This window comes from Carassius carassius, chromosome 7, assembly GCF_963082965.1.
Source record: "Carassius carassius chromosome 7, fCarCar2.1, whole genome shotgun sequence".
Taxonomy (NCBI): domain Eukaryota; kingdom Metazoa; phylum Chordata; class Actinopteri; order Cypriniformes; family Cyprinidae; genus Carassius; species Carassius carassius.
In genome coordinates, this window is record NC_081761.1 from 11,975,493 (window position 1) to 11,997,707 (window position 22,215).

The 22,215-nt window shown below is 36.0% G+C and overlaps 1 protein-coding gene across 5 annotated transcripts in view; it reads right to left on the reverse strand.

Moving 5' to 3' along the window:
* The window catches only part of LOC132143536 (TBC1 domain family member 1-like), a 65,310-nt gene that overhangs the window by 15,693 nt on the left and 27,402 nt on the right, over positions 1 to 22,215 (reverse strand). For 3 of the 5 annotated variants that reach the window (XM_059553847.1, XM_059553850.1, XM_059553851.1), the window contains 12 exons: positions 17,059 to 17,148; positions 16,136 to 16,240; positions 15,633 to 15,765; positions 14,111 to 14,202; positions 13,401 to 13,517; positions 13,106 to 13,216; positions 12,921 to 13,007; positions 11,872 to 12,152; positions 10,226 to 10,324; positions 7,501 to 7,620; positions 6,408 to 6,544; positions 2,094 to 2,282 (listed from right to left, as the gene is read on the reverse strand). In XM_059553847.1, coding sequence (XP_059409830.1) covers positions 2,094 to 2,282; positions 6,408 to 6,544; positions 7,501 to 7,620; positions 10,226 to 10,324; positions 11,872 to 12,152; positions 12,921 to 13,007; positions 13,106 to 13,216; positions 13,401 to 13,517; positions 14,111 to 14,202; positions 15,633 to 15,765; positions 16,136 to 16,240; positions 17,059 to 17,148 — 1,561 coding nt within the window. The remainder of the gene's footprint in view (positions 1 to 2,093; positions 2,283 to 6,407; positions 6,545 to 7,500; positions 7,621 to 10,225; positions 10,325 to 11,871; positions 12,153 to 12,920; positions 13,008 to 13,105; positions 13,217 to 13,400; positions 13,518 to 14,110; positions 14,203 to 15,632; positions 15,766 to 16,135; positions 16,241 to 17,058; positions 17,149 to 22,215) is intronic. The other 2 variants (XM_059553848.1, XM_059553849.1) reach the window with 2 other exon arrangements.

A 22,215-nucleotide genomic window follows, 5' to 3' on the forward strand; every position in this document is an offset into this window, starting at 1 on the left:
ACAGTCAAAAATATATTGTAACATTAATATTGTGAAATATTATTACTTTCCAATTTCAATTTTGTGTGTGTGTGTGTGTGATTGCAATTTTCCACAGATCCTTTAAAAATCATTCTAATACACTGATTTGGTGCTCAAAAAACATTTCATATTATCAATGATGAAACGCTATTGCTGTTCAATATTTGAACAGAATTTTTTTCAGAATTCTTTGATTAATAGAACAAAATAACTAAAATAGAAATCTTGTAACATTTACTGACACTACAATGCATAATTTAATGCATCTTTGCAGAATATAAGTATTCATTTCTTTAGAAAAAATAAATAAAATGACTGACCCCAAACCTATTAGCTGTAGTATACATATAGAATATTTAAAATCTGTTTTATAAACATGGGATACAAAAACTGAATTGGAAAAAAGCTGATTGTGTGAAAGAGTATTCTAATTGTTGTATGTATGATAATTTGCTTTATTGTCATTTGCTGGTATACAGTATCATAAAAAATAAAAAATAAAAAAATACGTTATGGACTTTTTATTCATTCTGTATTAATGAAATTCTATTTTAACTCTATTTTTTCTATTTGAAGTCCAACAATTTAATTGGATTTTTTCTTTCTTTTAAATGGAAGAGTTAAACAAGTAGAGAGTAAAGGAGAGGCAGACAACACATGCCCAACATGCAGAAGAATGTCTTCATTTTACAGTTGTCACAACTGTATTAAGATTGGTAAGACCACTGGCACTTACTGCACCCGTGAGAATTCTTATTTAGACACACAAACACAGGAAGAGATGCAAGAAGGGAAATTTCAGGAACAAGAGAACAATACCCTCTCCACCCATCTTACCCATGAGACCCAAAAAATGTATATATATATTTTTTAAAGAAAGTGTGGGGGGGGGGGGCAGAAATAGAAGTCTCCAAAGTGTCAAACATCAGAAGTTACGTGATTAAGAGAGAAAGTGGTAATATAAACACAGGCTAGATGTAGGGCAGACAGTCTTCCCAGTAAATATCTTCTGACCCACTTCTTTATGCCAAAACCCAATTCAATAGGTCTGGCTGCTTTCTTTTAAAGTTTCTGTTCTTTCTTTTCAGGTTATGAGAAGCATGACTGGGCATGGCAGGGCAAGACGTGACACTGCCAATCATGAGCACATCCAAATCAGACCGCATCTCTGCAAGCAAAGCTCTTCACCTGTCATGATCATCTCATAACCTCCAGCAGGGACTTCCAGGTAAGGCAGCACATGGGTGTGCCAGATTGGGCAGAAATGTGTGTGTATGCTACTGTTTATGGAAGGTGCTTTTGTGTATGCCAGTTGAACGTATGCCAGACAAATCACCCATCTGACAGCAGCATATGACCTAAAAACAGATCTGAATTCACATGAACCACAGAAGGAAAAAAGTCTTAATGCTGAATACCATTCACTGAATAAATCTTAAGGGCAAGAACAAACTAAGCTTTATTACCACATAATACCTAGTAATCTGGATGTTGCGATTAAATAAGAATTATACTAACATTCACCAAAGGAATAACAAACTTAAATAAGCTAACATAATTTATGGCCAATTTTGACTAGAGCCAACTACAAATCAAATTCAGTCGCATAATTCCCCACGGGGAAGTCGTGGCCTAATGGTTAGAGAGTCGAACTCCCAATCGAAAGGTTGTGAGTTCGAGTCCCTGGCTGGCAGGAATTGTGGGTGGGGGGAGTGCATGTACAGTTCTCTCTCCACCCTCAATACCACGACTGAGGTGCCCTTGAGCAAGGCATCGAACCCCCAACTGCTCCCCGGGCGCTGCAGCATAAATGGCTGCCCACTGCTCCGGGTGTGTGTTCACAGTGTGTGTGTGTGTATGTTCACTGCTCTGTGTGTGTGCATTTCAGATGGGTTAAATGCAGAGCACAAATTCTGAGTATGGGTCACCATACTTGGCTGAATGTCACTTCACTTTTTTTCACTTTTCATTTTTGTTAATTGAATTTGTAAAGGTATCCTACAATCAGTTTGTATGCAGAATTCACAATGTTCACAGTGATGATATTTATTGTGTGATTGTTAATGATTCACCTTGTAGTTTCTGATTCTCTCTCTCCATCCGCAACAGGAGAATTTGTTGAAGAATTGCCTTCCTCCATAACGCTCTTAGCTCCGCCCCACTCTTCTTTTTCCTCTCCTCTGGCACCGCCTCCAGCATGCTGTCCCCGCCCCCCATTCCGCCTCCTAGCACCATTCTGTTGCCAACCTCTAAGGTGGATTCTGGAAAACAGAATAGTTTACGTCACAATAAAATTTTATTAATATGAACTATCAACATTTGCCTACATAAACTACCAACAATGTCACCCAATATAATCCACAGTAAACAACATCTACATCACATCTATATCAACTATTAATATCATCATGTTTATGCTAGTCATTATACCATAAGTTTTGTGATTCTGAATTGTGGTAAGTCAGTACGCCATAAAAAATGGTAAATGGTTTAACATTACATAATATGTAATTTTACTGCAAAATAAATTAAACTAAATTTATGCATTTAGCAGACGCTTTTATCCAAAGCGACTTACAGTGCATTCAGGCTATCAAATTTTAACCTATCATGTGTTCCCGGGGAAATCGAACCCCTTGCGCTTGATAATGCAATGCTCTACCAATTAAGCTACAGGAACACTCAATGTAAATGTATGGGTTTAACAGTAAAAACTATGAATCTATTTATTGCCATTTAATTCACAAAAAAAAAAAAAAAGTAAAAGGATATTCCCAGAATTCACATATGTTTAACATATGTTTAACAGCATTTTTTTTTTACAAACTTGTCCCTATTAAGTAAATTTTGTTGCAATGTATTAAATAAACATTAATAAAATAAAGAGAAACAGAAATGACAAACAAAAATAAATAATATGAGAAAAGATTAGAAATAAAGCTAATTTTATTAAGTATTTTAGTGAGTTCAGTAATAGAAAAAAGAACAACAACAAGTAAAGTAAAAGGTAAAATAATACAACTTAAATGTAACTGATTAATTTTTATGGCTGTTTACAATAATTGAAGACAAACACAACTGTGCTTAATGTCTCGCCAAGACAAACAAGTGTATTTGAATGTTCACACAAACATCAACTAGATTAGCTACCAATCCGATATCAATAACCATCTCATCTTTCTAAATCAACAACACCTACAGTATATCAACTACCAACATCAGTTATCATTGGTAGAAAATATCATTCATGTAAGCTTCAAATTCTTCAGATAAAAGTTAATAAGCTTACACTAAATAAACGATGAAATGATGATAAATGATGAAACGAAAAGAACCTAATATAAAAAGTCTCTGATTTCCACACACTTTAATAAACGAGTTGCATAATGGCATATGTTCTCCAAGTTTTCTCTCATGTTAGCAAAAATTAACACGTAAAAAGAAGAAAAAAAAAAAGAGCACACCACAAAACACACAGAAATACAAACACATGCATAACACTCAAATACAAGAGTCCATGTGTACAGGCAGAGGTGTTAAAAATAAAGCGAACACCACCCAAACTATAGGGTGGATCCGAGACCTCAAAATTCCCTTTGTTTACAAAGTGAGAAACTGTGCATAAAGAAAAATAAAATGTACTGTTATATATAGTATAAACACAGAGTGAGATCACCTAAAATACTGTGCTTCATAATCACAAGGAAAAGAAAAATCAAATCAGAGTGTTGAAGTAAAGCAGCATTCACCCACACGCTATACATCTTTCTTTCATCTCACTCCTGTAACATACAAAACCTGATCTTGTCTAAACCCACTTTAGCCCTTTAGCCAATTTCCTCCCCACAGACAAAAAACAAAAAAGATAAAAACATCATAAATTGATTGGATTTTTTATGTTAATGTTCTCATTTGCACAGCTCAGCTCATTAGCATAAATATAAGTGCTGCAGAAATGTTTATTACCAGCTCTCTCTGAAAATATTGCTGCTTTCAGTGTAAACAATTTTTAAGGCTTACATTAAGGGTTATAGGATTCTTAAACCTATAATTGTCAAAAGGGAGTTTGCTTTCCCAATTTCTCATTCCAGTGGTGACAACATACCTCAGATTCACTTTATTATTGTGACATTTCATATGTCCATATGTCCATATTTGTGGCTGTATACAATACCAATACACAGCAAATGTTTGTTTGTTTTCTTGGACAAGAAACCTACTATAAAAAAAAATGTGTGAATAGAAAGTTTATGGAGACTCTTAAGTAATGTAAATCAAAAAAGTTAACCTTTTTTCATTTTGGGGACCACCATGTTGAGAACATATGACCAGACAAAAACTGCTTAACCTAGACAAATAACTATGAAGAGCATTTCCACAAAAACACCAATAACTTAAAAAAAAATATTCTTAAAACTTAAAACTTAACTTAAAAATATTGAATATTCATCTGTACCACACACTAAACTATGGAACAGCTTGAAATATAGTGCACAAAAACTTTCTTGTGCTTTATAATGTTTATGTGGCTTTCGTGAGGCTTAATAATAATAACACAACATAGCATACGCACTATATCGTATTTGGATCGTCTCATCTGACCGATACCCCGATCCGACTGAAAATGCCGGTATCGGACAGAGCAATACCGATACTGAATATCGGATCAGCGCACCCCTAATTTAAAATGTATTTTATTATTTAAAGGGCTCACTATTATAAATGTATTACAAATTGTTATATTTATTTTTTACTGAAAAAATGAAAATAATTTAAATTAATAAATATGAAAGAATAATAAATATAAAGGAAAAATGGCAGGAGGGCATTTACCACCAATATTTGAGATTCCTGCATACATGGTAATATACAAGTCAAGTACAACTTCTCAAGACATTGAGAGAACTGAAGTGCCTTTATACACACACACACACTTGGTCTTGGTCAGACAATGTTTCTGCCCAACATAATTTAAGGCTTTCAACAGAAGGCCCATACAACTTCTCTCAAAACAGCAATTTCAGGAATCAGGAATCTTGCACACACATACACACATACACCTGACCCAGTTCCAGTGGGGTGGAGCAGCACATGTGTTTGAGTGTATGTGTGGAGACTGCTACAGCGGACACACTGACGCACTCGGACACTTGGGCGCCGGTCACTCCCTCTGCAAACGCACACACACACACGCGTGTGCACATGCACACACGCACATGGCCACTCCCTCTGTAAATAAGTGGTGTTTTTGCCCAGACCAAGGCCTTGCAAGTGTGCAAACACACACATATAAGTAGGTCAATAAGGCCGGTGCTTTCCTGTAGATATCTGTCAACATGACCTCCTGCAAAACACCACACCCAACACACACACATGCCTACATTACCTCATTAACACAAACATTACTTCATTCAGCGCAGACACACACTTGTCAAGACACACCCAAATATACTGGAGAAACACACACCCAACAAGAGCGCTCTTGGCATGCATTCTGCTTTAAGGAAGTGTACTCATATTACTGCACAGAAATCAACATACATTTTCCCGTAAACAAAAAAAAAAGTCAGTTCTCCAGAATCAGATACTGGACAACTTTTTACTGAGCATACAAACACAGTCTAACACAAATATGGAAGCCTGTTTTAGCTTTAAAGAAATGTCACAATTACAATTTTATTTAATAGCAACTTTATATGTCACAGTATGACTTCATATCTTATTTTAAACTTGAATCATTTTGTAACAACTGTTAAACCTGGGCTCCAAACACCTTACTTTTCGGAAATTTCTATTTTTTGAGCCTATTAAGTTAAACAAAAGTGTGTAATTAATCTTCATTCTCTTACTCACACACACACACACACACACTCACACACACACACACACTCACACACACTCACACACACTCACACACACTCACACACACACACACACACACACACACACACACCTAAGGGGAGTTTTGACATCCAGATCAACATTTACTGTGAGGTGTTGCCAAGTCTAACGAGCTACTAACTTCTACAGACCTGCTGATTTATTGTTTTGGCAGCTCAAGAAAGACATCCATAAAACAGGTCGAGAAAAGAAGAAAAGCAAGCACTGACAGAATCATGTCTGGGTGCGAGGGGGAAATGACGATGGTGATAATCACTGTAATGCTTTTTTTTTATTCGCTAAAAGAAACATCAAGACCAAGTCGGTTGTCAGTTTTCAAACTCACTTAAATTAATTCTTTACCATGTCATTAAGAGCAAGAGCGCTTTCTAGTGGTCATCAACAGTTCCTGCAGCATGTAGAGGCACTACACTGTAAAGTGTAGTTGATATAGGTGATGTTTTGCATCGATGTACTCACATTACATAGTTCAACTAGGGTGTTACCTTTGGCGTCTGAGCCCTTCTGTGGTGTAGCAACTCTTAAGAAGATCTGTTGTCTCCAGGAGTGTCGCCGGCTACGTAATGGACTGTCATCCCCAACAACACACACTGCTCCAGGACTGGACAGGGCCGCCACATCACTAAACACACATAGAAATACATAAGCTAAGGCATCCATTCACAAATATATACACATAAAGTCACAGACCTCCATCTGAATAGACATAGCATATTACATTTCAATTAGCATATTCAATTTGAAAGCTCATAAAACAAGACCAAAAAAATAATGATTTCAAAACAATCCTAGACCAACTCATTACTAGTGATTTTGAGCATTTGGTTTTTTTTTTTTTTTTTTTTGTCATTTCCAATTACTCAAGTAATCTATCTATCTACTGTATCTAACTTTTAAAAAATGTGACACTGTGTTCATAGTATGAAATAACATTGTAATAATGGCGTTTTAAATCGGAAATGATATTCCCAGTACCAAAACTCGATTTTATTCACCAGGAATTTACTGAATTGGAGTGTTACATGCCAGAATAATTACAAATTATTAAATTATGTAGTTATGGACAATAAAATAAGTACACTATATAAAATATCAGCTGATATTAGATTACATTTTTATGTATTTGTACTTTTTTAAATGTACTGTACCCTTGCTACTATCCAGCACTCGCTTTATCTTTTAAACCACTAATAATTTATCACTGTTAAATTTAATGTTGAGGAAATACCATAATGTTTTATTAGTGTACATTGTAATGCTTTGATGCATTTATTTTAGTTTTTAAATATGATACTGCATTTAATTCACAAACACTAGGCTATCCATTTTTACTGGTTTCAAAATAAGCATAATGTCTATGCTTGTCTTCTGAAAAGAAAAATGCATTAACAAAAACTCTGTGGAAGAAGTATTCAATTAGTTGATTTTCGGTGCACATCCTAATTGATTACAAGAACAACTTTGTCTATTAAGTCCTTATCCACATGAGCTTCTGTGGCAGGGGAAAAAAAATAACAGAGATGGAAGACAGAAAAATGGAAAGATAGATTGGCAGAATGCGAAGAAGAAACAGAGTACCTCTTCCTCTGAGAGTCACTGGTATCATCACTCTCCACTACAGGGGCCAGAAATTTGAGGAAATTTGGAACAGAGGAGGAGGAGTGTAATCTTGCTCTAAAGCCACTCAGCCCTGATGGACTGAGAGATAGAGCATGAGAAAAAGAGAGAAAGAGAGAGGCCACAGAGTAAAAGAGTGAGACAGGGAGTCACTGTAACATACAATGGACTGAAACAGCACAAAAGTGAAATCTATCCTGTTCTTGTTGAATTAAAACTGAGAACACATTGGGGTGAATTCGCCAAACAGCCATGTGAAATTTAACGTGTGGTATTTTGGGGCGAGTTTTGTTCATGTAGTAACTGAATCAAATCATTGAAATAAAACGAAATATAAATATTAGATAAAAAGCTTAATTGTAAATAAAAACTATAAATGTTATCTTGGCAACTAACTGAAATTAGTTAACTAAAAAACTAAAAGTAAAACTAAAATGAAAGATAAATAGAAATAAAAAAAGTCAAAGTCAAACCTATAATTCAAATTATAGTCAAAAATGAAAGTCAAATTAAAATGAAAACTGCAAATAAAAAATAAAAGCTAATTTAAAATAAATATAAACAATACAACAGTACATAAATAACACCAACAACACAATTATAATAGCTTTTGGAAGAAAAAGTATATCCCCAGTTCTGCAACTTGATTTTCTGCACCAAACATTTATATGATAATGAAAAGCGGCAGTTACACAACAGGATTATATATATTATTAAATTGTGTGGGTAAGCATAATATAACAATTAATTTATTTGTACTTAATACCCAGGCTTCATACTCAGTATCCATACAAAACACAGACCTCTATATAAATTTAATCAATAATATATATTTTTCAGAACTATAGTTGTAAAAGTGAGCAGCGTATATTAAAATGTAACTCATGGCTTTAGCAGGCATGTGTTATAATTAGGGCTAGTAATTTAACGTGTTAATTAGATGAATTAATTATGGAGAAAAGTGACGCATTTAAATTATTAATGCATTTAACGCACTTACCCCGCCCCAGACCTATATGGATCATCTGCCATTTCATACAGTCCATTGATGTCTAATATGAGGCAAGGCAACAACTTACTGCATGATGGAGCCTAGAGAATATCCCTAAAATTCAAAGGCCCCGTTTTAAATTTTGTCTCATATTTACATCACATAGTTAAGAAATATCACACGAGCTGTAGGCTAAGTGCAATATCACACGAGTGCAAATGTGATACTCATCTTATACAACAGTTCATTAAGAAGTTAATATTGTGTTATTTAAGACAACATTTTGTCTGTTTTGCTCAATTTTGCCAACCAAAATATAAAGACAAATCAGAACTGTTCATCTCCGAGCAAACCACAGCGGCATTTCATTTCTAAGTATTGAACGAATTGGGTGAACCATTTTGCGTGTTGAACCATTGGCCATAGTCGCGTTGGCGCTGCACAGACCGATCGGTGTATGACATCAAAGAGAGCGATTCAAAAGCACAAGGAGTCGTCTGCTCTATAAAGCTCTTGCGTTTCTTTGATATAACACACAGATCGGTCTGATGGTGATGATCCGCTTCAAGTCTAACAAGTCTAATGATTCAATGAACCATTCATAAAGAACCATTTACTTCACTCCTGAATGAATCAGCCATTTGAACGAATCAAACGAATTAATAAATGACTCGATGACTTAATCATTAAGACATTTACCATCACCTACTGGCAGGTTTAGTTTATTATTTAGAGTATCATATCATTAAATAAATCATTGTATATTTTCACAGTAAAAATAACGAGTTATAGTTCACCCAACCAAAAATGACAATTCTGTCATCATTTACTCACATGGTCCAAAAGAGCATATGTAATAAATTTTATCAAACAAAATATTTCTTGCTGAACCTACTTTTTGTAATCTCTGTTTGATGCTTTGCACAAAAATGACTTTAAATGATCTCTTCAGAGTTATTTCTCCAAATCTGATGTGCGATTAATTAGATTAATTAATCACATCATGTAATTAATTAGATAAAAAATCGTATTGTATTATGCTAAATTCATCCTAAGAAATGAATGACGTTACAGCGATTGAGTGCATGCACTGAGATGGGAGAGGTACGTATCAGCTCGTCTAAGTGGAGGGAAGAACATAGTGGAATATGGAAAAACTGTGGTGTTTTCCTTTAAACATGTCAATCAACATCAGAGCGCCATACTCAGGCTGAGTATCGCAAGCACATTAGACATTAGGAGCTGCTACAGTGTGCAACCTAAATCTTTTAGCAAAAGATAACACAAATAAACATAAACTGATCAATCACTGAATATGCACTAAAATAAATAAGAGGCATTTTTTTATATTAGGTTGACCTTGAGTTGGCTTGATGCAATTTATGCAAACAGTAAACAGAGTATTTTAATTGAAAGGCCTGATTGCTATTGATGGATGCAGCAGTACTGATGTAGAAGAGAGGTCTAACTAGACCACAACCCAGTCATCTCCTATGTCCTCAACAACCTAGCTCTCAAAACCAGTCTCCAAGTTCAATTTGTTTTAGCGAAATCTCCCCGATGTGTTTTCACAAACTTCTCACAAACACAAAGCACAGAAAACTTTAGAAGAAAAACGACAGAAAAAAAATAATTTGCTGGGGGAAAACAGTACCCTGTCAGTAGTACAGAGAAAGACACATACACACACCTCACCTCCGCTTGAGGGGCCGGGAGGAATGATCAAGAGCAAATATACGAGGCCTCAATGGCCGCTGACACACAGGAGAGGAAGCGGCCGGAGGGGAGGAAGAACTGATGAAAATACAGAAAGGAAGGAAAAAATAAAGGCGGGCGCAAAGGAATACGAAATCGATGCACAGAATGAAAAAATGAAGCACACAGTGAACTGAATTCATACTGCAGGTTAAAAAAAATGTGATGCAAGAACAGGAAAGAAAAATCCACACACCCTTCTCTAAAAGCACCTCCCACAGTGATTGACTGACAGTCATCAGTGAAATTGTACATGTAAACAGAGTATGAAATATTTGAATATTTGAAATATTTGAAATATTTGAAAATGCAAATATTCAAATGTAATTCTATTTGAATTAAGTGAATAGGGTGCACAACTAAAAACACATCTCCAATTTGAATTTGTAGTTGGTTTGGATTTTCCACGGACACAAACTATGTACAGTAGGGGTGTAACGGTACGCAAAAATCACGGTTCGGTACATACCACGGTTTTAAAGTCACGGTTCATTTTCGGTTCGGTTCATTTTCGGTACAGTAAGGGAAAGAAATGCAAACATTAAACTGCAGGTTGTTTATTACTATAAACGTTTTTTTTTACAATTTGTTTACACTTTTTTTTAAATATTTTTTAATACAATATATATAAAATAAAAAAAGAATAAGAAATAAAATACTGCTGCAAAGTTCTCCACTAAATAAAATACTCTCAGTCTCAAACCAATATCATATAATAAAATATAATGAAAAATAAATAAATAACTATGATTACAGTGCAGCATTACCAATCCCAGCTTGTAGGCCTGCTCATATAAAAAGAATATATATAACTTTTCCAAAGTGTAAAGTTGCAGCATCAACAGTTTCAGTTTTTATACCTGCTCAGATTTGTTATTGCGTTGAACCGATCGGAATTAAGAGCAAAGGTCTGTTTAAATGCCGACGGGAGCTGCGTTTGAATTACAATAATTTTTTTTCTAGTTGTAGTGATGTTCACACTCGCGTGATGCCTTTTGAAAACCTTAGGCCGGTGACACACTGGCATATTGCACCTGTCAAACATAGTCTATTTAGCCGTCAATACTGTTGACGGTGTCCTTTATCAGTAGGCTTTATATTTATGCTCAACATGAAGTATAGATATTATTGTCGTGAAGACAAGATCCTGGTCTGTCTGTGCCTCGGCGGCCTCCCTCTATGTCACCTACAGTTAGCAGCAGCGCGCCAGCGCCGCGTCAGGCACGATTCTGGTGTGTAAAGACACAGAAAACACAAGGCACGCAACTGACACGCAGCAGAAACGCACGCTCACGCCACGCAGCCAGTGTGTCACCGGCCTTAGAATCAGCTGCAGGGCGGGATTTAAGCTGAACGTGGAGACTTCCACCACTTAATATGTTCGTTTGGAAACACGAAAATGTACCTATGTTCCGCACACAAAATATTGCATTCGGTCATTCGGTACACACGTGCACTGTACCGAAAGCCCTGTACCGAAACGATCCGGTACGAATACACGTACCGTTACACCCCTAATGTACAGTGATGAAAAGAAGCATTTAGCATAGACACACACACACACATACACATACACACTGTCTCACTTGCTCTGATGTGGGGAATCTGTGCTGACAGAGTAGTGTCGGACCAGTTTGGGCTTGGTGGCGGCAGTAGGTTGTTGTGGGGGCAGACTAGGCTCTGAGGATGACAGCATGGGTGAGTGACTAATTGTGCTTGCACGTCTCCTGAAGGCCGGAGGTGGGCTCTCAGGACCCTCTGGACATCCCACTGAGCCTTCAAGACACTTCAGATCCCCTGTGGAATTGTGGGAGCGGAGTGGACTGGAGGGAAGGAAAGCGCAGAGGGGCTCCTCCAATGACGTTTCCTTTAAAATCAAAATAGAACGTGTCAATGACCATGCCAAAACACAAGCTTTTCAAGATGCTATTTTAAAAGAAATACGGTTCATTTGAGAGCTTTTAGTCATATTACTGTTAAGACCATAATAACATAAAAGCATTAAGCTACTGAAGGATACCATGGCTAGTTATGGACTAAGTACATGGGAAAGGGAAAAGGAGTATCTTGCAATCTCTTTAATCCATATGATACATGATTTCAAGTCATTAATAAATTCTTCCAAAAGGGGTAAAAAAAGAACATGTGTATGAGGAAAGGTTTCAATAGAATGTGAACACTGAGGTCCAGCATGACCGAAAAGCTGTTAGTAGATTTGCTCCTTATTTATTCCTTCTCTTTCTAGCTTGTCTAAAACTTGGTATTACAAGCACTTCCTGTGTCTGTTTGCCTCTTTAATAAGAATCGCTTGATGTATCCCCGGACTGTAAATCGCTTTGGATAAAAGTGTCTGCAAAATGACTAAATGTAAATAAGTTGAGATTTACAAGAAATATTTCAACTGCTACTATGTCAAAGGAATGCTGCTGTAAAAAGCACCTTATTTGTTTCAAGTGTTTGCAAACTAAATGTTGTTGCACTTTTGTTCAAAGAGCAATTTTTAAATGAAAAAGTGCACAATCCACTCATCTTGAATTCATTACTGAATTTTGTGTATAACATCGCGATTAATTGCACTTAAAACATTTTTTGTTTCCCAGCACTAAAATATATTGATGATGTAAGTTCTACAGACCTGATTTGTGCTGTTCAGTGTGGTGGAGCTGGACGAGTTGCTCTCTCCTTCACTGTTCTCCCTCTGGGATTTGGACTTACTGCTGCCCTATAATATAAAGACATCCATTTGTCCATCAATTACATGTATCTTGCTACAAGTCCTATTGTCTACTCATGTTCAAAATGTGTAAAATGTTTGCATACCTTCCAGATCCCCTCCAGTGATTCAGTGAGGGATCTTTTTGCTCTAGTCTTGAGATCCTCCAGACGCACTCGACTGGAACTGACGGTGCCTTCTGCATTCACAGCAACCTCCTGAGAAGTCTAACACATGCAAACATACAGAATTGTATATGGACAGACATCCATATCCCATACCCCAAGATCTCAATTGTACTTTTAGTGAGGTGTAATATTTACTTTTTTCACTTTTACTTTTAAAACAGACTGACATAATGGGAGTCCATAAGGAGCTTGATGACATTAAAAGGAGGTGTACCTTTTTTGTTTGTCCACTGTGTGTGTGAGTGTGTGTCTTTTGTCTCTCCTCATACAGTCGTCTTAGACATGACACAATAAACTCGTTCTCTTCCTGATCTGACTTAGGCCTGGCTTTCTGTTCAAACACACAAACAATAGTTTAATTTCTGCAACATTTCCACAAGGTGGCATAATTGATCTTACAGAACACACGTCAGAAGGAAATCCACCCAGCAGAAAGCAGAAGGAATTTACTCAGCATTTTTAAAAATCATATTATAATATTTTCACAAAAACAACAATTTAAGCTAGTCTGAGGACCAAAACTACTAAATACTGTATATAAATGTTATGTGAAAGAACGGGGTCAGTTTATAAAATCAATATATTTAAATCAAGAGGTATATTTAAATTGATATTACAAAGACTGAAATTAAATCTAAACATTTGCCACAAAGTCAAAAATCTAGACCCATAATGCTCAGAGGATATCAGTCCATTAATCATCAGGAGGTTTAGCCGTTCAGGTTTGACTGTAGTTTCAGGATGCTAGACGAGTGGACTAACTGGTTTCTTTTATACCAGACACACCCTCTGAACAGAACACACATTCCTTGAATGCCGCACTTAAGGATTTGACACACACTGCTTATCCTAAGAACAGTGGAGCTAAAGCGTATTTGTTGTAGTGTGTTATAGCGGTTTTAAGTTTGGGATAACTGAACTCACCATGGTGCTCTCAAACACAGCTGCCTGCTCCTGATTATCCAGACCTGCCAAATGCTTCTGCAGTTCCAGCTTAGCTTTGGATGGATGAAGACCTGCACATAACCAGAATAAAACAAGTATGCACTACAGAATCCCATAGAATTCTAAAATAAAAAAATCTCTCATCCAACTTTATTAGTTGGATAGTGGGAAGTCGTGGTCGTGGCCTAGTGGTTAGATTTTGACTCCTACCCATAAGGTTGTGGGTTCGAGTCTCGGGCTGGCAATACCATGAGAGAGGTGCCCTTGAGCAAGGCACTGAACACCCAACTTCTCCCCGGGCACCACAGCATAAATGGCTGCCCACTGCTCCAGGTGTGTGTTCACGGTGTGTGTGTGTGTGTGTGTGTGTGTGTGTGCACTTTAGATGAGTTAAATGCAGAGCACAAATTCTTAGTATGGGTCACCATACTTGGCTGTATGTGACTTCACTTTTCACTTACTAAAAAAAAAATTTAAAAAATGCTGTCATTATTACGGTGTGTTTAAGGGACCATTCACATAAAATTTAACTTAATCACATTTTATTTCAAATCTGTATGATTTCAATTCTTCTATGCAACACAAAAGCAGATATTATGAAAATTCGGTAACCCTTGAGTATAGGGACCAATTCTAACTATTAACTATTTGTTAATTAGCATGCCTATTATTAACATATTGGTTGTTTACTAGTGCTTATGAGGCATATATTCTGCATGACCATATTCTATATCCATAATCATACCTAACCATAACTACCTTACTATTACCATACTTACCGGTACTATTAGTAAGCAGCAAATTAGGAGTTTGAGGCAAAAGTCATAGTTCATGTTTTTTTAGTAGCAAGAACTGGACTTTAAAATTGGACTAGAAAATTATTCTATTGCCCCTTCCATAAAATAAAAGTATAGCGACCACGGGAGTGAAAAGAGCCAAAAAGGGTAAAAAAGCCAAAGTCAATGTCAAGCTGCATCTATGGTGAGTAAGATTCCTTTAACTGTTTTAACATTAATAAAAAGAAGAAATATTTCTTGAGCATCAGTTTACCATATTAGAATGATTTCTGAAGGATCGTTTGATCATTAGAAAAGCTGCTAAAATTTCAGCTTTGCATCACAAAAATAAACTACATTTTAAAATAAATTAAAATACTATTAAAAATGTTTCAGAATATTAATGTTTTTATTGTATTTTGCAGCCTTTGGGAGCACAAGTGACTTTTCTCAAAAAACATTAAGTACATATATGTTCTTTTTTAAATATCTCTTTTTAGGTTTCAAGAAAAAGTGGAAGTGATGACAGAATTGTACTTTTTGGATGAACTATTTCTTAGCAGTGTAGCAGACAATCTTGAAATAAATGTATGCACTAGACGATTTGTTACTCAGAACCTCTGACAGGTGCAAAAATAAAGGAATAGAGTTAGAATGAGGAATGGGCTGATAAAAGGATAAAACATGATAGCTATGAGTGATATGACAAAAAGAAGATGTCTCACCCTCTATTCTGTCACACAGCTTGTGCAGCTGCTGTAGGGGACAACTGTCACACTGCTGACTCTGGGTCCTACTGTTCTGCTGGAGGGCGGCCACAGAGAAGGCCTGTTTCAAAGTCAACATGATCTCATCCACCTAAACATGAAAGAGTGAGATTCCCACAGAACAGATGTAAGCATCTAACTTGACAGATTGGAAAGAGTTGAGAGAACAATAACTCCATCCTATAGATGTATACTATTTATAGCTATAAATTCATTGAAGTAAAATTTCATAATTTCAAGATAGATAGTATTTGCAATATGCCACGAAATATTTTGGTACGTTCAAATTGTATTGTTCTTTGTATGCTAAAACAGTAACATAAGACATAAGTATTTTCATTCTCAGTTGACTGAACAAAAACATCAAATTTCTGTCTTCTCTAAAGCAACTATTCTGAATCTGTTCTTCAAACTGAAACAGTGTATTCATCTCTCCTCATCTATTTATCCATGGTTCTCACCAGAGCTTCGTTAGCACACTGGAAAACATAGCAAACAAACTGGCAGCCTCCACATTCCACCGACTCCCTGCATATGAAGCCAAAGTGATCCACATGACGAATACCCTAAAGAAAAAGAAAAAAAACAAAGAGATAAATTCATAAGGGGAAAAAACTTAAAGGGGCCAGCTAGACACAACTGAACTACTGTTCAAAAGTTGGGTTAGCAAGACATTTTCATGATTTTGAAATGATTTTCTTCTGCTCACTTAGGTTGCATTTATTTATAAAACAGTTATTGTGAAATATCTTTACGATTTAAAATAACTTATTTATTTTAATATATTTTCAAATGTAATTTATTCCTGTGATGGCAAAGCAGCCATTGATTCAGTCTTCAGTCTCATATGATCCTTTGTGGTGCTCAAGAAATATTTCTTATTATTATCAACATTGAAAACAGTTGTGGAAAGTGTGATCATTTCTTTCAGAACTGTACGATTAAGTAAAAAGCTCAAAAGAACAGCACTTTTTTGAAATAGAAATACATTTTGTAACATTATAAATGACTTTACTGTCACTTCTGGTCGATTTAATGCATCCTTGCTGAATGAAAGCATTTGTTTTTTCATTCAAAAACATTCAAATGAAATAACTAATAAATGTAATAATAGAAACTTTTAATATTGTGAAGCATCCACTAACGGGCTGCAATACCCGATTTGCCAAATATGTTTAAATAAAATATTGAATTAAAATATTTACAAAAAGTCTGGACAAGTGCAAAGACAAAGGGCTGATTTCTTTTCAGATTTCATTCAGCTATTTTAACTGAAATCTTGCTCAATCATGCCTGATTGTTGATCAGACTTCTATTTGAGAAAAGCCATTATGTTTAAATAAGAGAGCTAATTGGCTGCCACAACAGCCTATCATCAACAGACCTGAGAACAGAAGGAAATCTCTCTGAAGCTCTTCTCTATGGCCACTTTCTTAGTGTCAGGACTCACAAGAAATATCTGAGAGCGGCCGATCTGCAACAGACAGACATGAATTCATAAATTAATGCGGGTTTGTAGGTAAAAAGGAAGGAAAGTAAAATTATACATGGAGTTTAAATATCATGTCAACATATCAAATTAATATGTTTGTGTGTGTGTGTGTGTGTGTGTTTTGGTTTTCACTAGATGCCCATGCACATATTTGCTCTATGAGACTAGATCTTTGTGTAACAATTATATTTGACCCGCCTCCAATTTTCCTTGGTGGTACAAGTTCAAGCATGATACAGTCGTACCAGCTTTTCACCACATAAATAGGACATGAAATATTGATTTGAGAAGAAATGATTTTAAAATCTTACCTGCGTTTCTTATAATCCATTACAGTTTACAAAACAATTGTTCTAGCAGAGACTAGACTTCAACAATATTACCATAGGCCTACTAATCATACCAAAGCATTTCTGTAAACTTTACTGCATAAAAATCATTCTCAAATGTTCATACAGAATCATCTCTGATCAAAATACCGTCACTGTACATTTATTCATTTAGCTGACGCTTTTATCCAAAGCGACTTACAATTGCTATATATGTCAGAGGTTGCACGCCTCTGGAGCAACTAGGGGTTAAGTGTCTTGCTCAGGGACACATTGGTGTCTCACAGTGGATTCGAACCCGGGTCTCTCACACCAAAGGCATGTATCTTATCCACTGCGCCAACACCACCCACTGTATGTTTGCTTTCTGCATGCGGCCAGCATAAGTGTGTTGTCTTTGTGACATGAGAGACTGAGTCATACATTATAACACATTCAATTCAGACTTCAAACTCACAGCTCAATTTAAATATAATTTCTTTGGCAGCACAGCCAATGAAAAAAGTGCAGGAAAAACACTGGTCTGATTTATGGGCACAGGCTATAGCATACTGTCACTGTGTGTAAGATCACAGACTGTTCACATCTTCAGAGAACATTAAGAAAACATGCACACATTATGACCATTCCTTCCCCTTTGGATGATTACACACGGTTTCTAAGAAAAAAAAAAAAAACTTACACAAATTTACACAATAGCCTGCCCATCACCACACATTTGGTGTGACTTCCTTATGACTTCCTTATGAAGAAAAGACCAAACAAATAAACCTGGAACAAAGTGGCTGCATTGCAGTTTCATAAAATTGTTGCTGCTGCTGCAGGCAACTTTCTTTTTTTTTTGTTTTTTGTAAATTGTTAATTGTGATGCTCAACATTATTGCTAGGTAATTTCCTGCTGAGGAGCGGACAGCTTCCCGTCAGTCAGAGAAAAAGGAAGTGCTAATCAGATTTGGCCAACAATATGCTTAGCTTGCTGTGTGCATCTTTGAACAATAAATGACACAGCACAATCCCAATTTTAACTGTGTGCTTCTAGATTAGACTATAACAAAATATGAAAGTGTGCATCCCCTCACATATTCATGTGCACCAATCAAACTACAAGTAAAACAAATCATTCATTAATTGGTCTAACCTAACTAGTTAATTAGAAGATTAATATACCTAAACATTATATCCACTTTGTAACTGCACTACCATTCAAAAGATTGGGGTCATTACAAATTGGCATTCTTTTGAAAGAAAAATAATATTTTGATTCATTTTTATTTCAAATAACTGCTATTCTTTATGAACTTTCTATTCATTAAATAATTTTCAAAAAAAGGATTGAGGTTTCCACAAAACATTAACCAGCACGACCGTTTGTTATACTAATAATTATACTTAAGAAGTAAGTCACCGGAGTAATGGCTGCTGAAATTTCAGAATTACCAGCACGGCAATAAAAATAAAAACATTACAAATTAAGTAGAAAACCATATCATCACAATATTACTGCTTTTGTTATATTTTTCACAACAAAATGTTGAGTGTAAGAAAGTTTTTTCAAACAAATCAAAATATCTAACGGACCCCAAACTAATGAATTGTAGTGTATAATTTAAAATAGAGTTGTTCCGATTCCGATACTAGTATCGGAAATATCTCCGATACCACAACAAATTCTGGCATCGGCATCGGCGAGTACATGAACCCATATACCGATCCGTTACCATTTTCAAGACCTAGTTATGAACGCTAGCTTTCCCTAACCGCTGCACGGTTCTTCTTCGCTGCTCAGAATGCTTTGCAAACACAGGACGTTGTGCTGTAATGCCACAAGCAACCCCTGTGTAGAGCAGCGAAGAAGAAATGAAAACGCGTTAGCAGCACTGATCTATATATGCCTGGATCGCTCATCGCGTTCTAAACTGCCAACAGACAGTGAAGCTGCTTCTATATTATAGATCAGTGGTTAGCAGTATGTCCGCTGTTTAGCAGTATTTCAGACTGGACCAACCAGACAGTAAAACGGCGACTAGGGACCAAGACGGTGCTGAAAATTTTAAAATGTGATGATACCAGCGTCTCTGTAGAACCGGTAGTAAGTTTGAGTATATTCGTTACCCGCAGCTGCGTTCAGTCGCTTCCGTGTAAGTCTAAGCGCAGGGCTCCAGACTGTAGCCGAATATATATACTAGTGTCTGTGAATATTAAACTGCAAAATACTATTTAAATATTACTCCTGCAAAGTCTACATCTCTGTAGGAGATGGGCGCAGATGCACGGGAGCTCGCTGTTTTGTGGCCTCTGTCGTGTGTCACTATATGAGGACATGAACGCATAAACCGTCACTTCATGAGAATTTAACGTTTCATTTGAGAAAACTGTCATATCATAAACACAGACACTCAAAGATCTTCATGGCGAGTAAATTGACAATATATTAAGCTACTGTTGTAGCCTACAGTAGATTTAGCTACGTCTCTATGTAGTAATAATACGTCTCTATTAATAATAATAATTATGCCTAGACGGTTGCTTGTTTTTTACTTGTTTTGTTGTAAAGAGATTATCTGATTAATATAGAATTTTTTATATTCCTAGACTTATTTGTTGCAGTTTTTTATACACTAATATTGTAAAACTAAAATACTAAAATACCTTTTTTAGTTTGCGGTGTTAGATTTTTGGCTGCATTTGAAGTTCTTTTTCGCTTAAGAAATTAAATAATATTACTGTCAAATTCATGTCAGATAATAAAAATACTGTAATAAATACAGTAGTTAACCATGTATTTGTTCATGTTTTATCAAGGGATAAGTCTGGAGCACACCATAAAATAATTCTAGAAATTTACACAGGGCTAGTAGTATATACAGCTGTATATACAGATACACACCCAGGTATCGGATCAGTACTCTGTATCGGCCGATACCCTGAGCCCAGGTATCGGAATCAGTATCGGGAAGAGAAAAAGGGTATCGGAACATCTCTAATTTAAAACATGGTTTGATATTTATATAATGCAATGACATGTCGTCAGTATGAAACAGAAGTGGTGCTCGTCTTTTCTTCCCTATTGTGATGTATATCTGAGTGAACCGGCTTCTCAAATTAGATAAATAAAACAAAAAGTACAATGGGGCTTGATTTTGTCCATCAGGAACTGAATGGATCGTTGGATCACTGTCATAGGCTACTGCTGCGATCTCACATGACTGACAGATTGCCGGAGGGGAGAAGTTCCCATCCCCCCCTGAGGCTAGTAGTAATAATAATAATAATTTATTAATTTATTATATTTATAACATTTATGATAGATGTAACAGGGTTAAAAAGAACATTTGATTTAAAGAGTATTGTGTGAATTTCATAAAATAGGGCATTTGGTTATATTTATTGGTGTTAGAAGGCTCCCCTCCTGTGGCTATTAATGGTACTGCAGATATTGAATTTTGTCGCTCTTCTCTTGCCGTACCGCAGCAGATTCAAGTGTCGATGCTGTGGGTATGTATGGTTTTTCATGCTCTGATGCATTAACAAATTAATTGTGAAAATTATACGTTTCAAGTGAATCTTTTCGACGCAATATATATTTCATACATATATGTGAACATATAGATAATGCATTTAGCACTTTAACACGGTTGTTGAGAGTATTATAAGATGTATTGAATTTCCATGTGCGTCACACGTGCGAGCACGGATTCATTTCTCGTGACGATTGCGTCTGTCTTAACTATCTGATGATTATTTGTATTATGAGTTGGGTGAATGTGAAATTTCTATCTTTCTAGTTCATATGGATGTCTGCAGTCTGTCAACAGCCAATGTAAATTGTCTTTCTTCTTGTTGTTTACAAAAAAAAAAAGGTATGTTGCTTTCATGTTTATTCTGTTATAATTGTTAACAAATGTTATTTGACAATTAATGAAGAATTACTGATGTTGTCTGCAATTAACCAATCCTGTACATTTACATTGGTGTACTTATAAGTATTATGTTAAGTTTTTCACATTGTATATCATTACTATGTGTTTAATGTGAATAATACGAGTTAGTGGTACGGCAGGAGATTCAAGTGTCGACGCTGTGGTTCATATGGATGTCTGCAGTCTGTCAACAGCCAATATAAATTGTCTTTCTTCTTGTTGTTTACAAAAAAAAGATAAATTCGAGCTGAACCCCATTTGTGAGTGTGTCCTTCCACATCCGTTACACTGGTGCCGTGACTCCGTGGATCCCTTGATCAGCTTGATGCAGATCGAGTTCATTGGTGGTTCGAATCTTCGTTGCTGTGAGCAGGTCAAGTTCGTCAGAAGGATCAAGTCTTCAATGCTTTGGATGCGGACAGTATACACATACTCACACACTGTCATTGGGACTGTACATTAGTTTATTACATACACAACGCATGGACACATGGAATGTAGTTCTGATTTGACTGTATATAATTTCATGTAGTGAGCTTTCTCATAGTCAATCTCGTTGATATTTTTCTTGTTTTATTTATTTTTTATTTTATTTTTTTATGCACAACTTTTGATTTCATTATGGCTGAGAAACCTGAATATGATGGTGATCTAGACGCATCATGTTATGGTAACATGGGCTTCCCTAGAGGAAGGGGTACATGGTTACTGAGTAGTGCTGAAGGTGGTACTTTTCGTGAAGACGTTAGTCGGGGGGTTGGACGACCACAGTTATATGTTGACAACGGTAGGGGTATTGG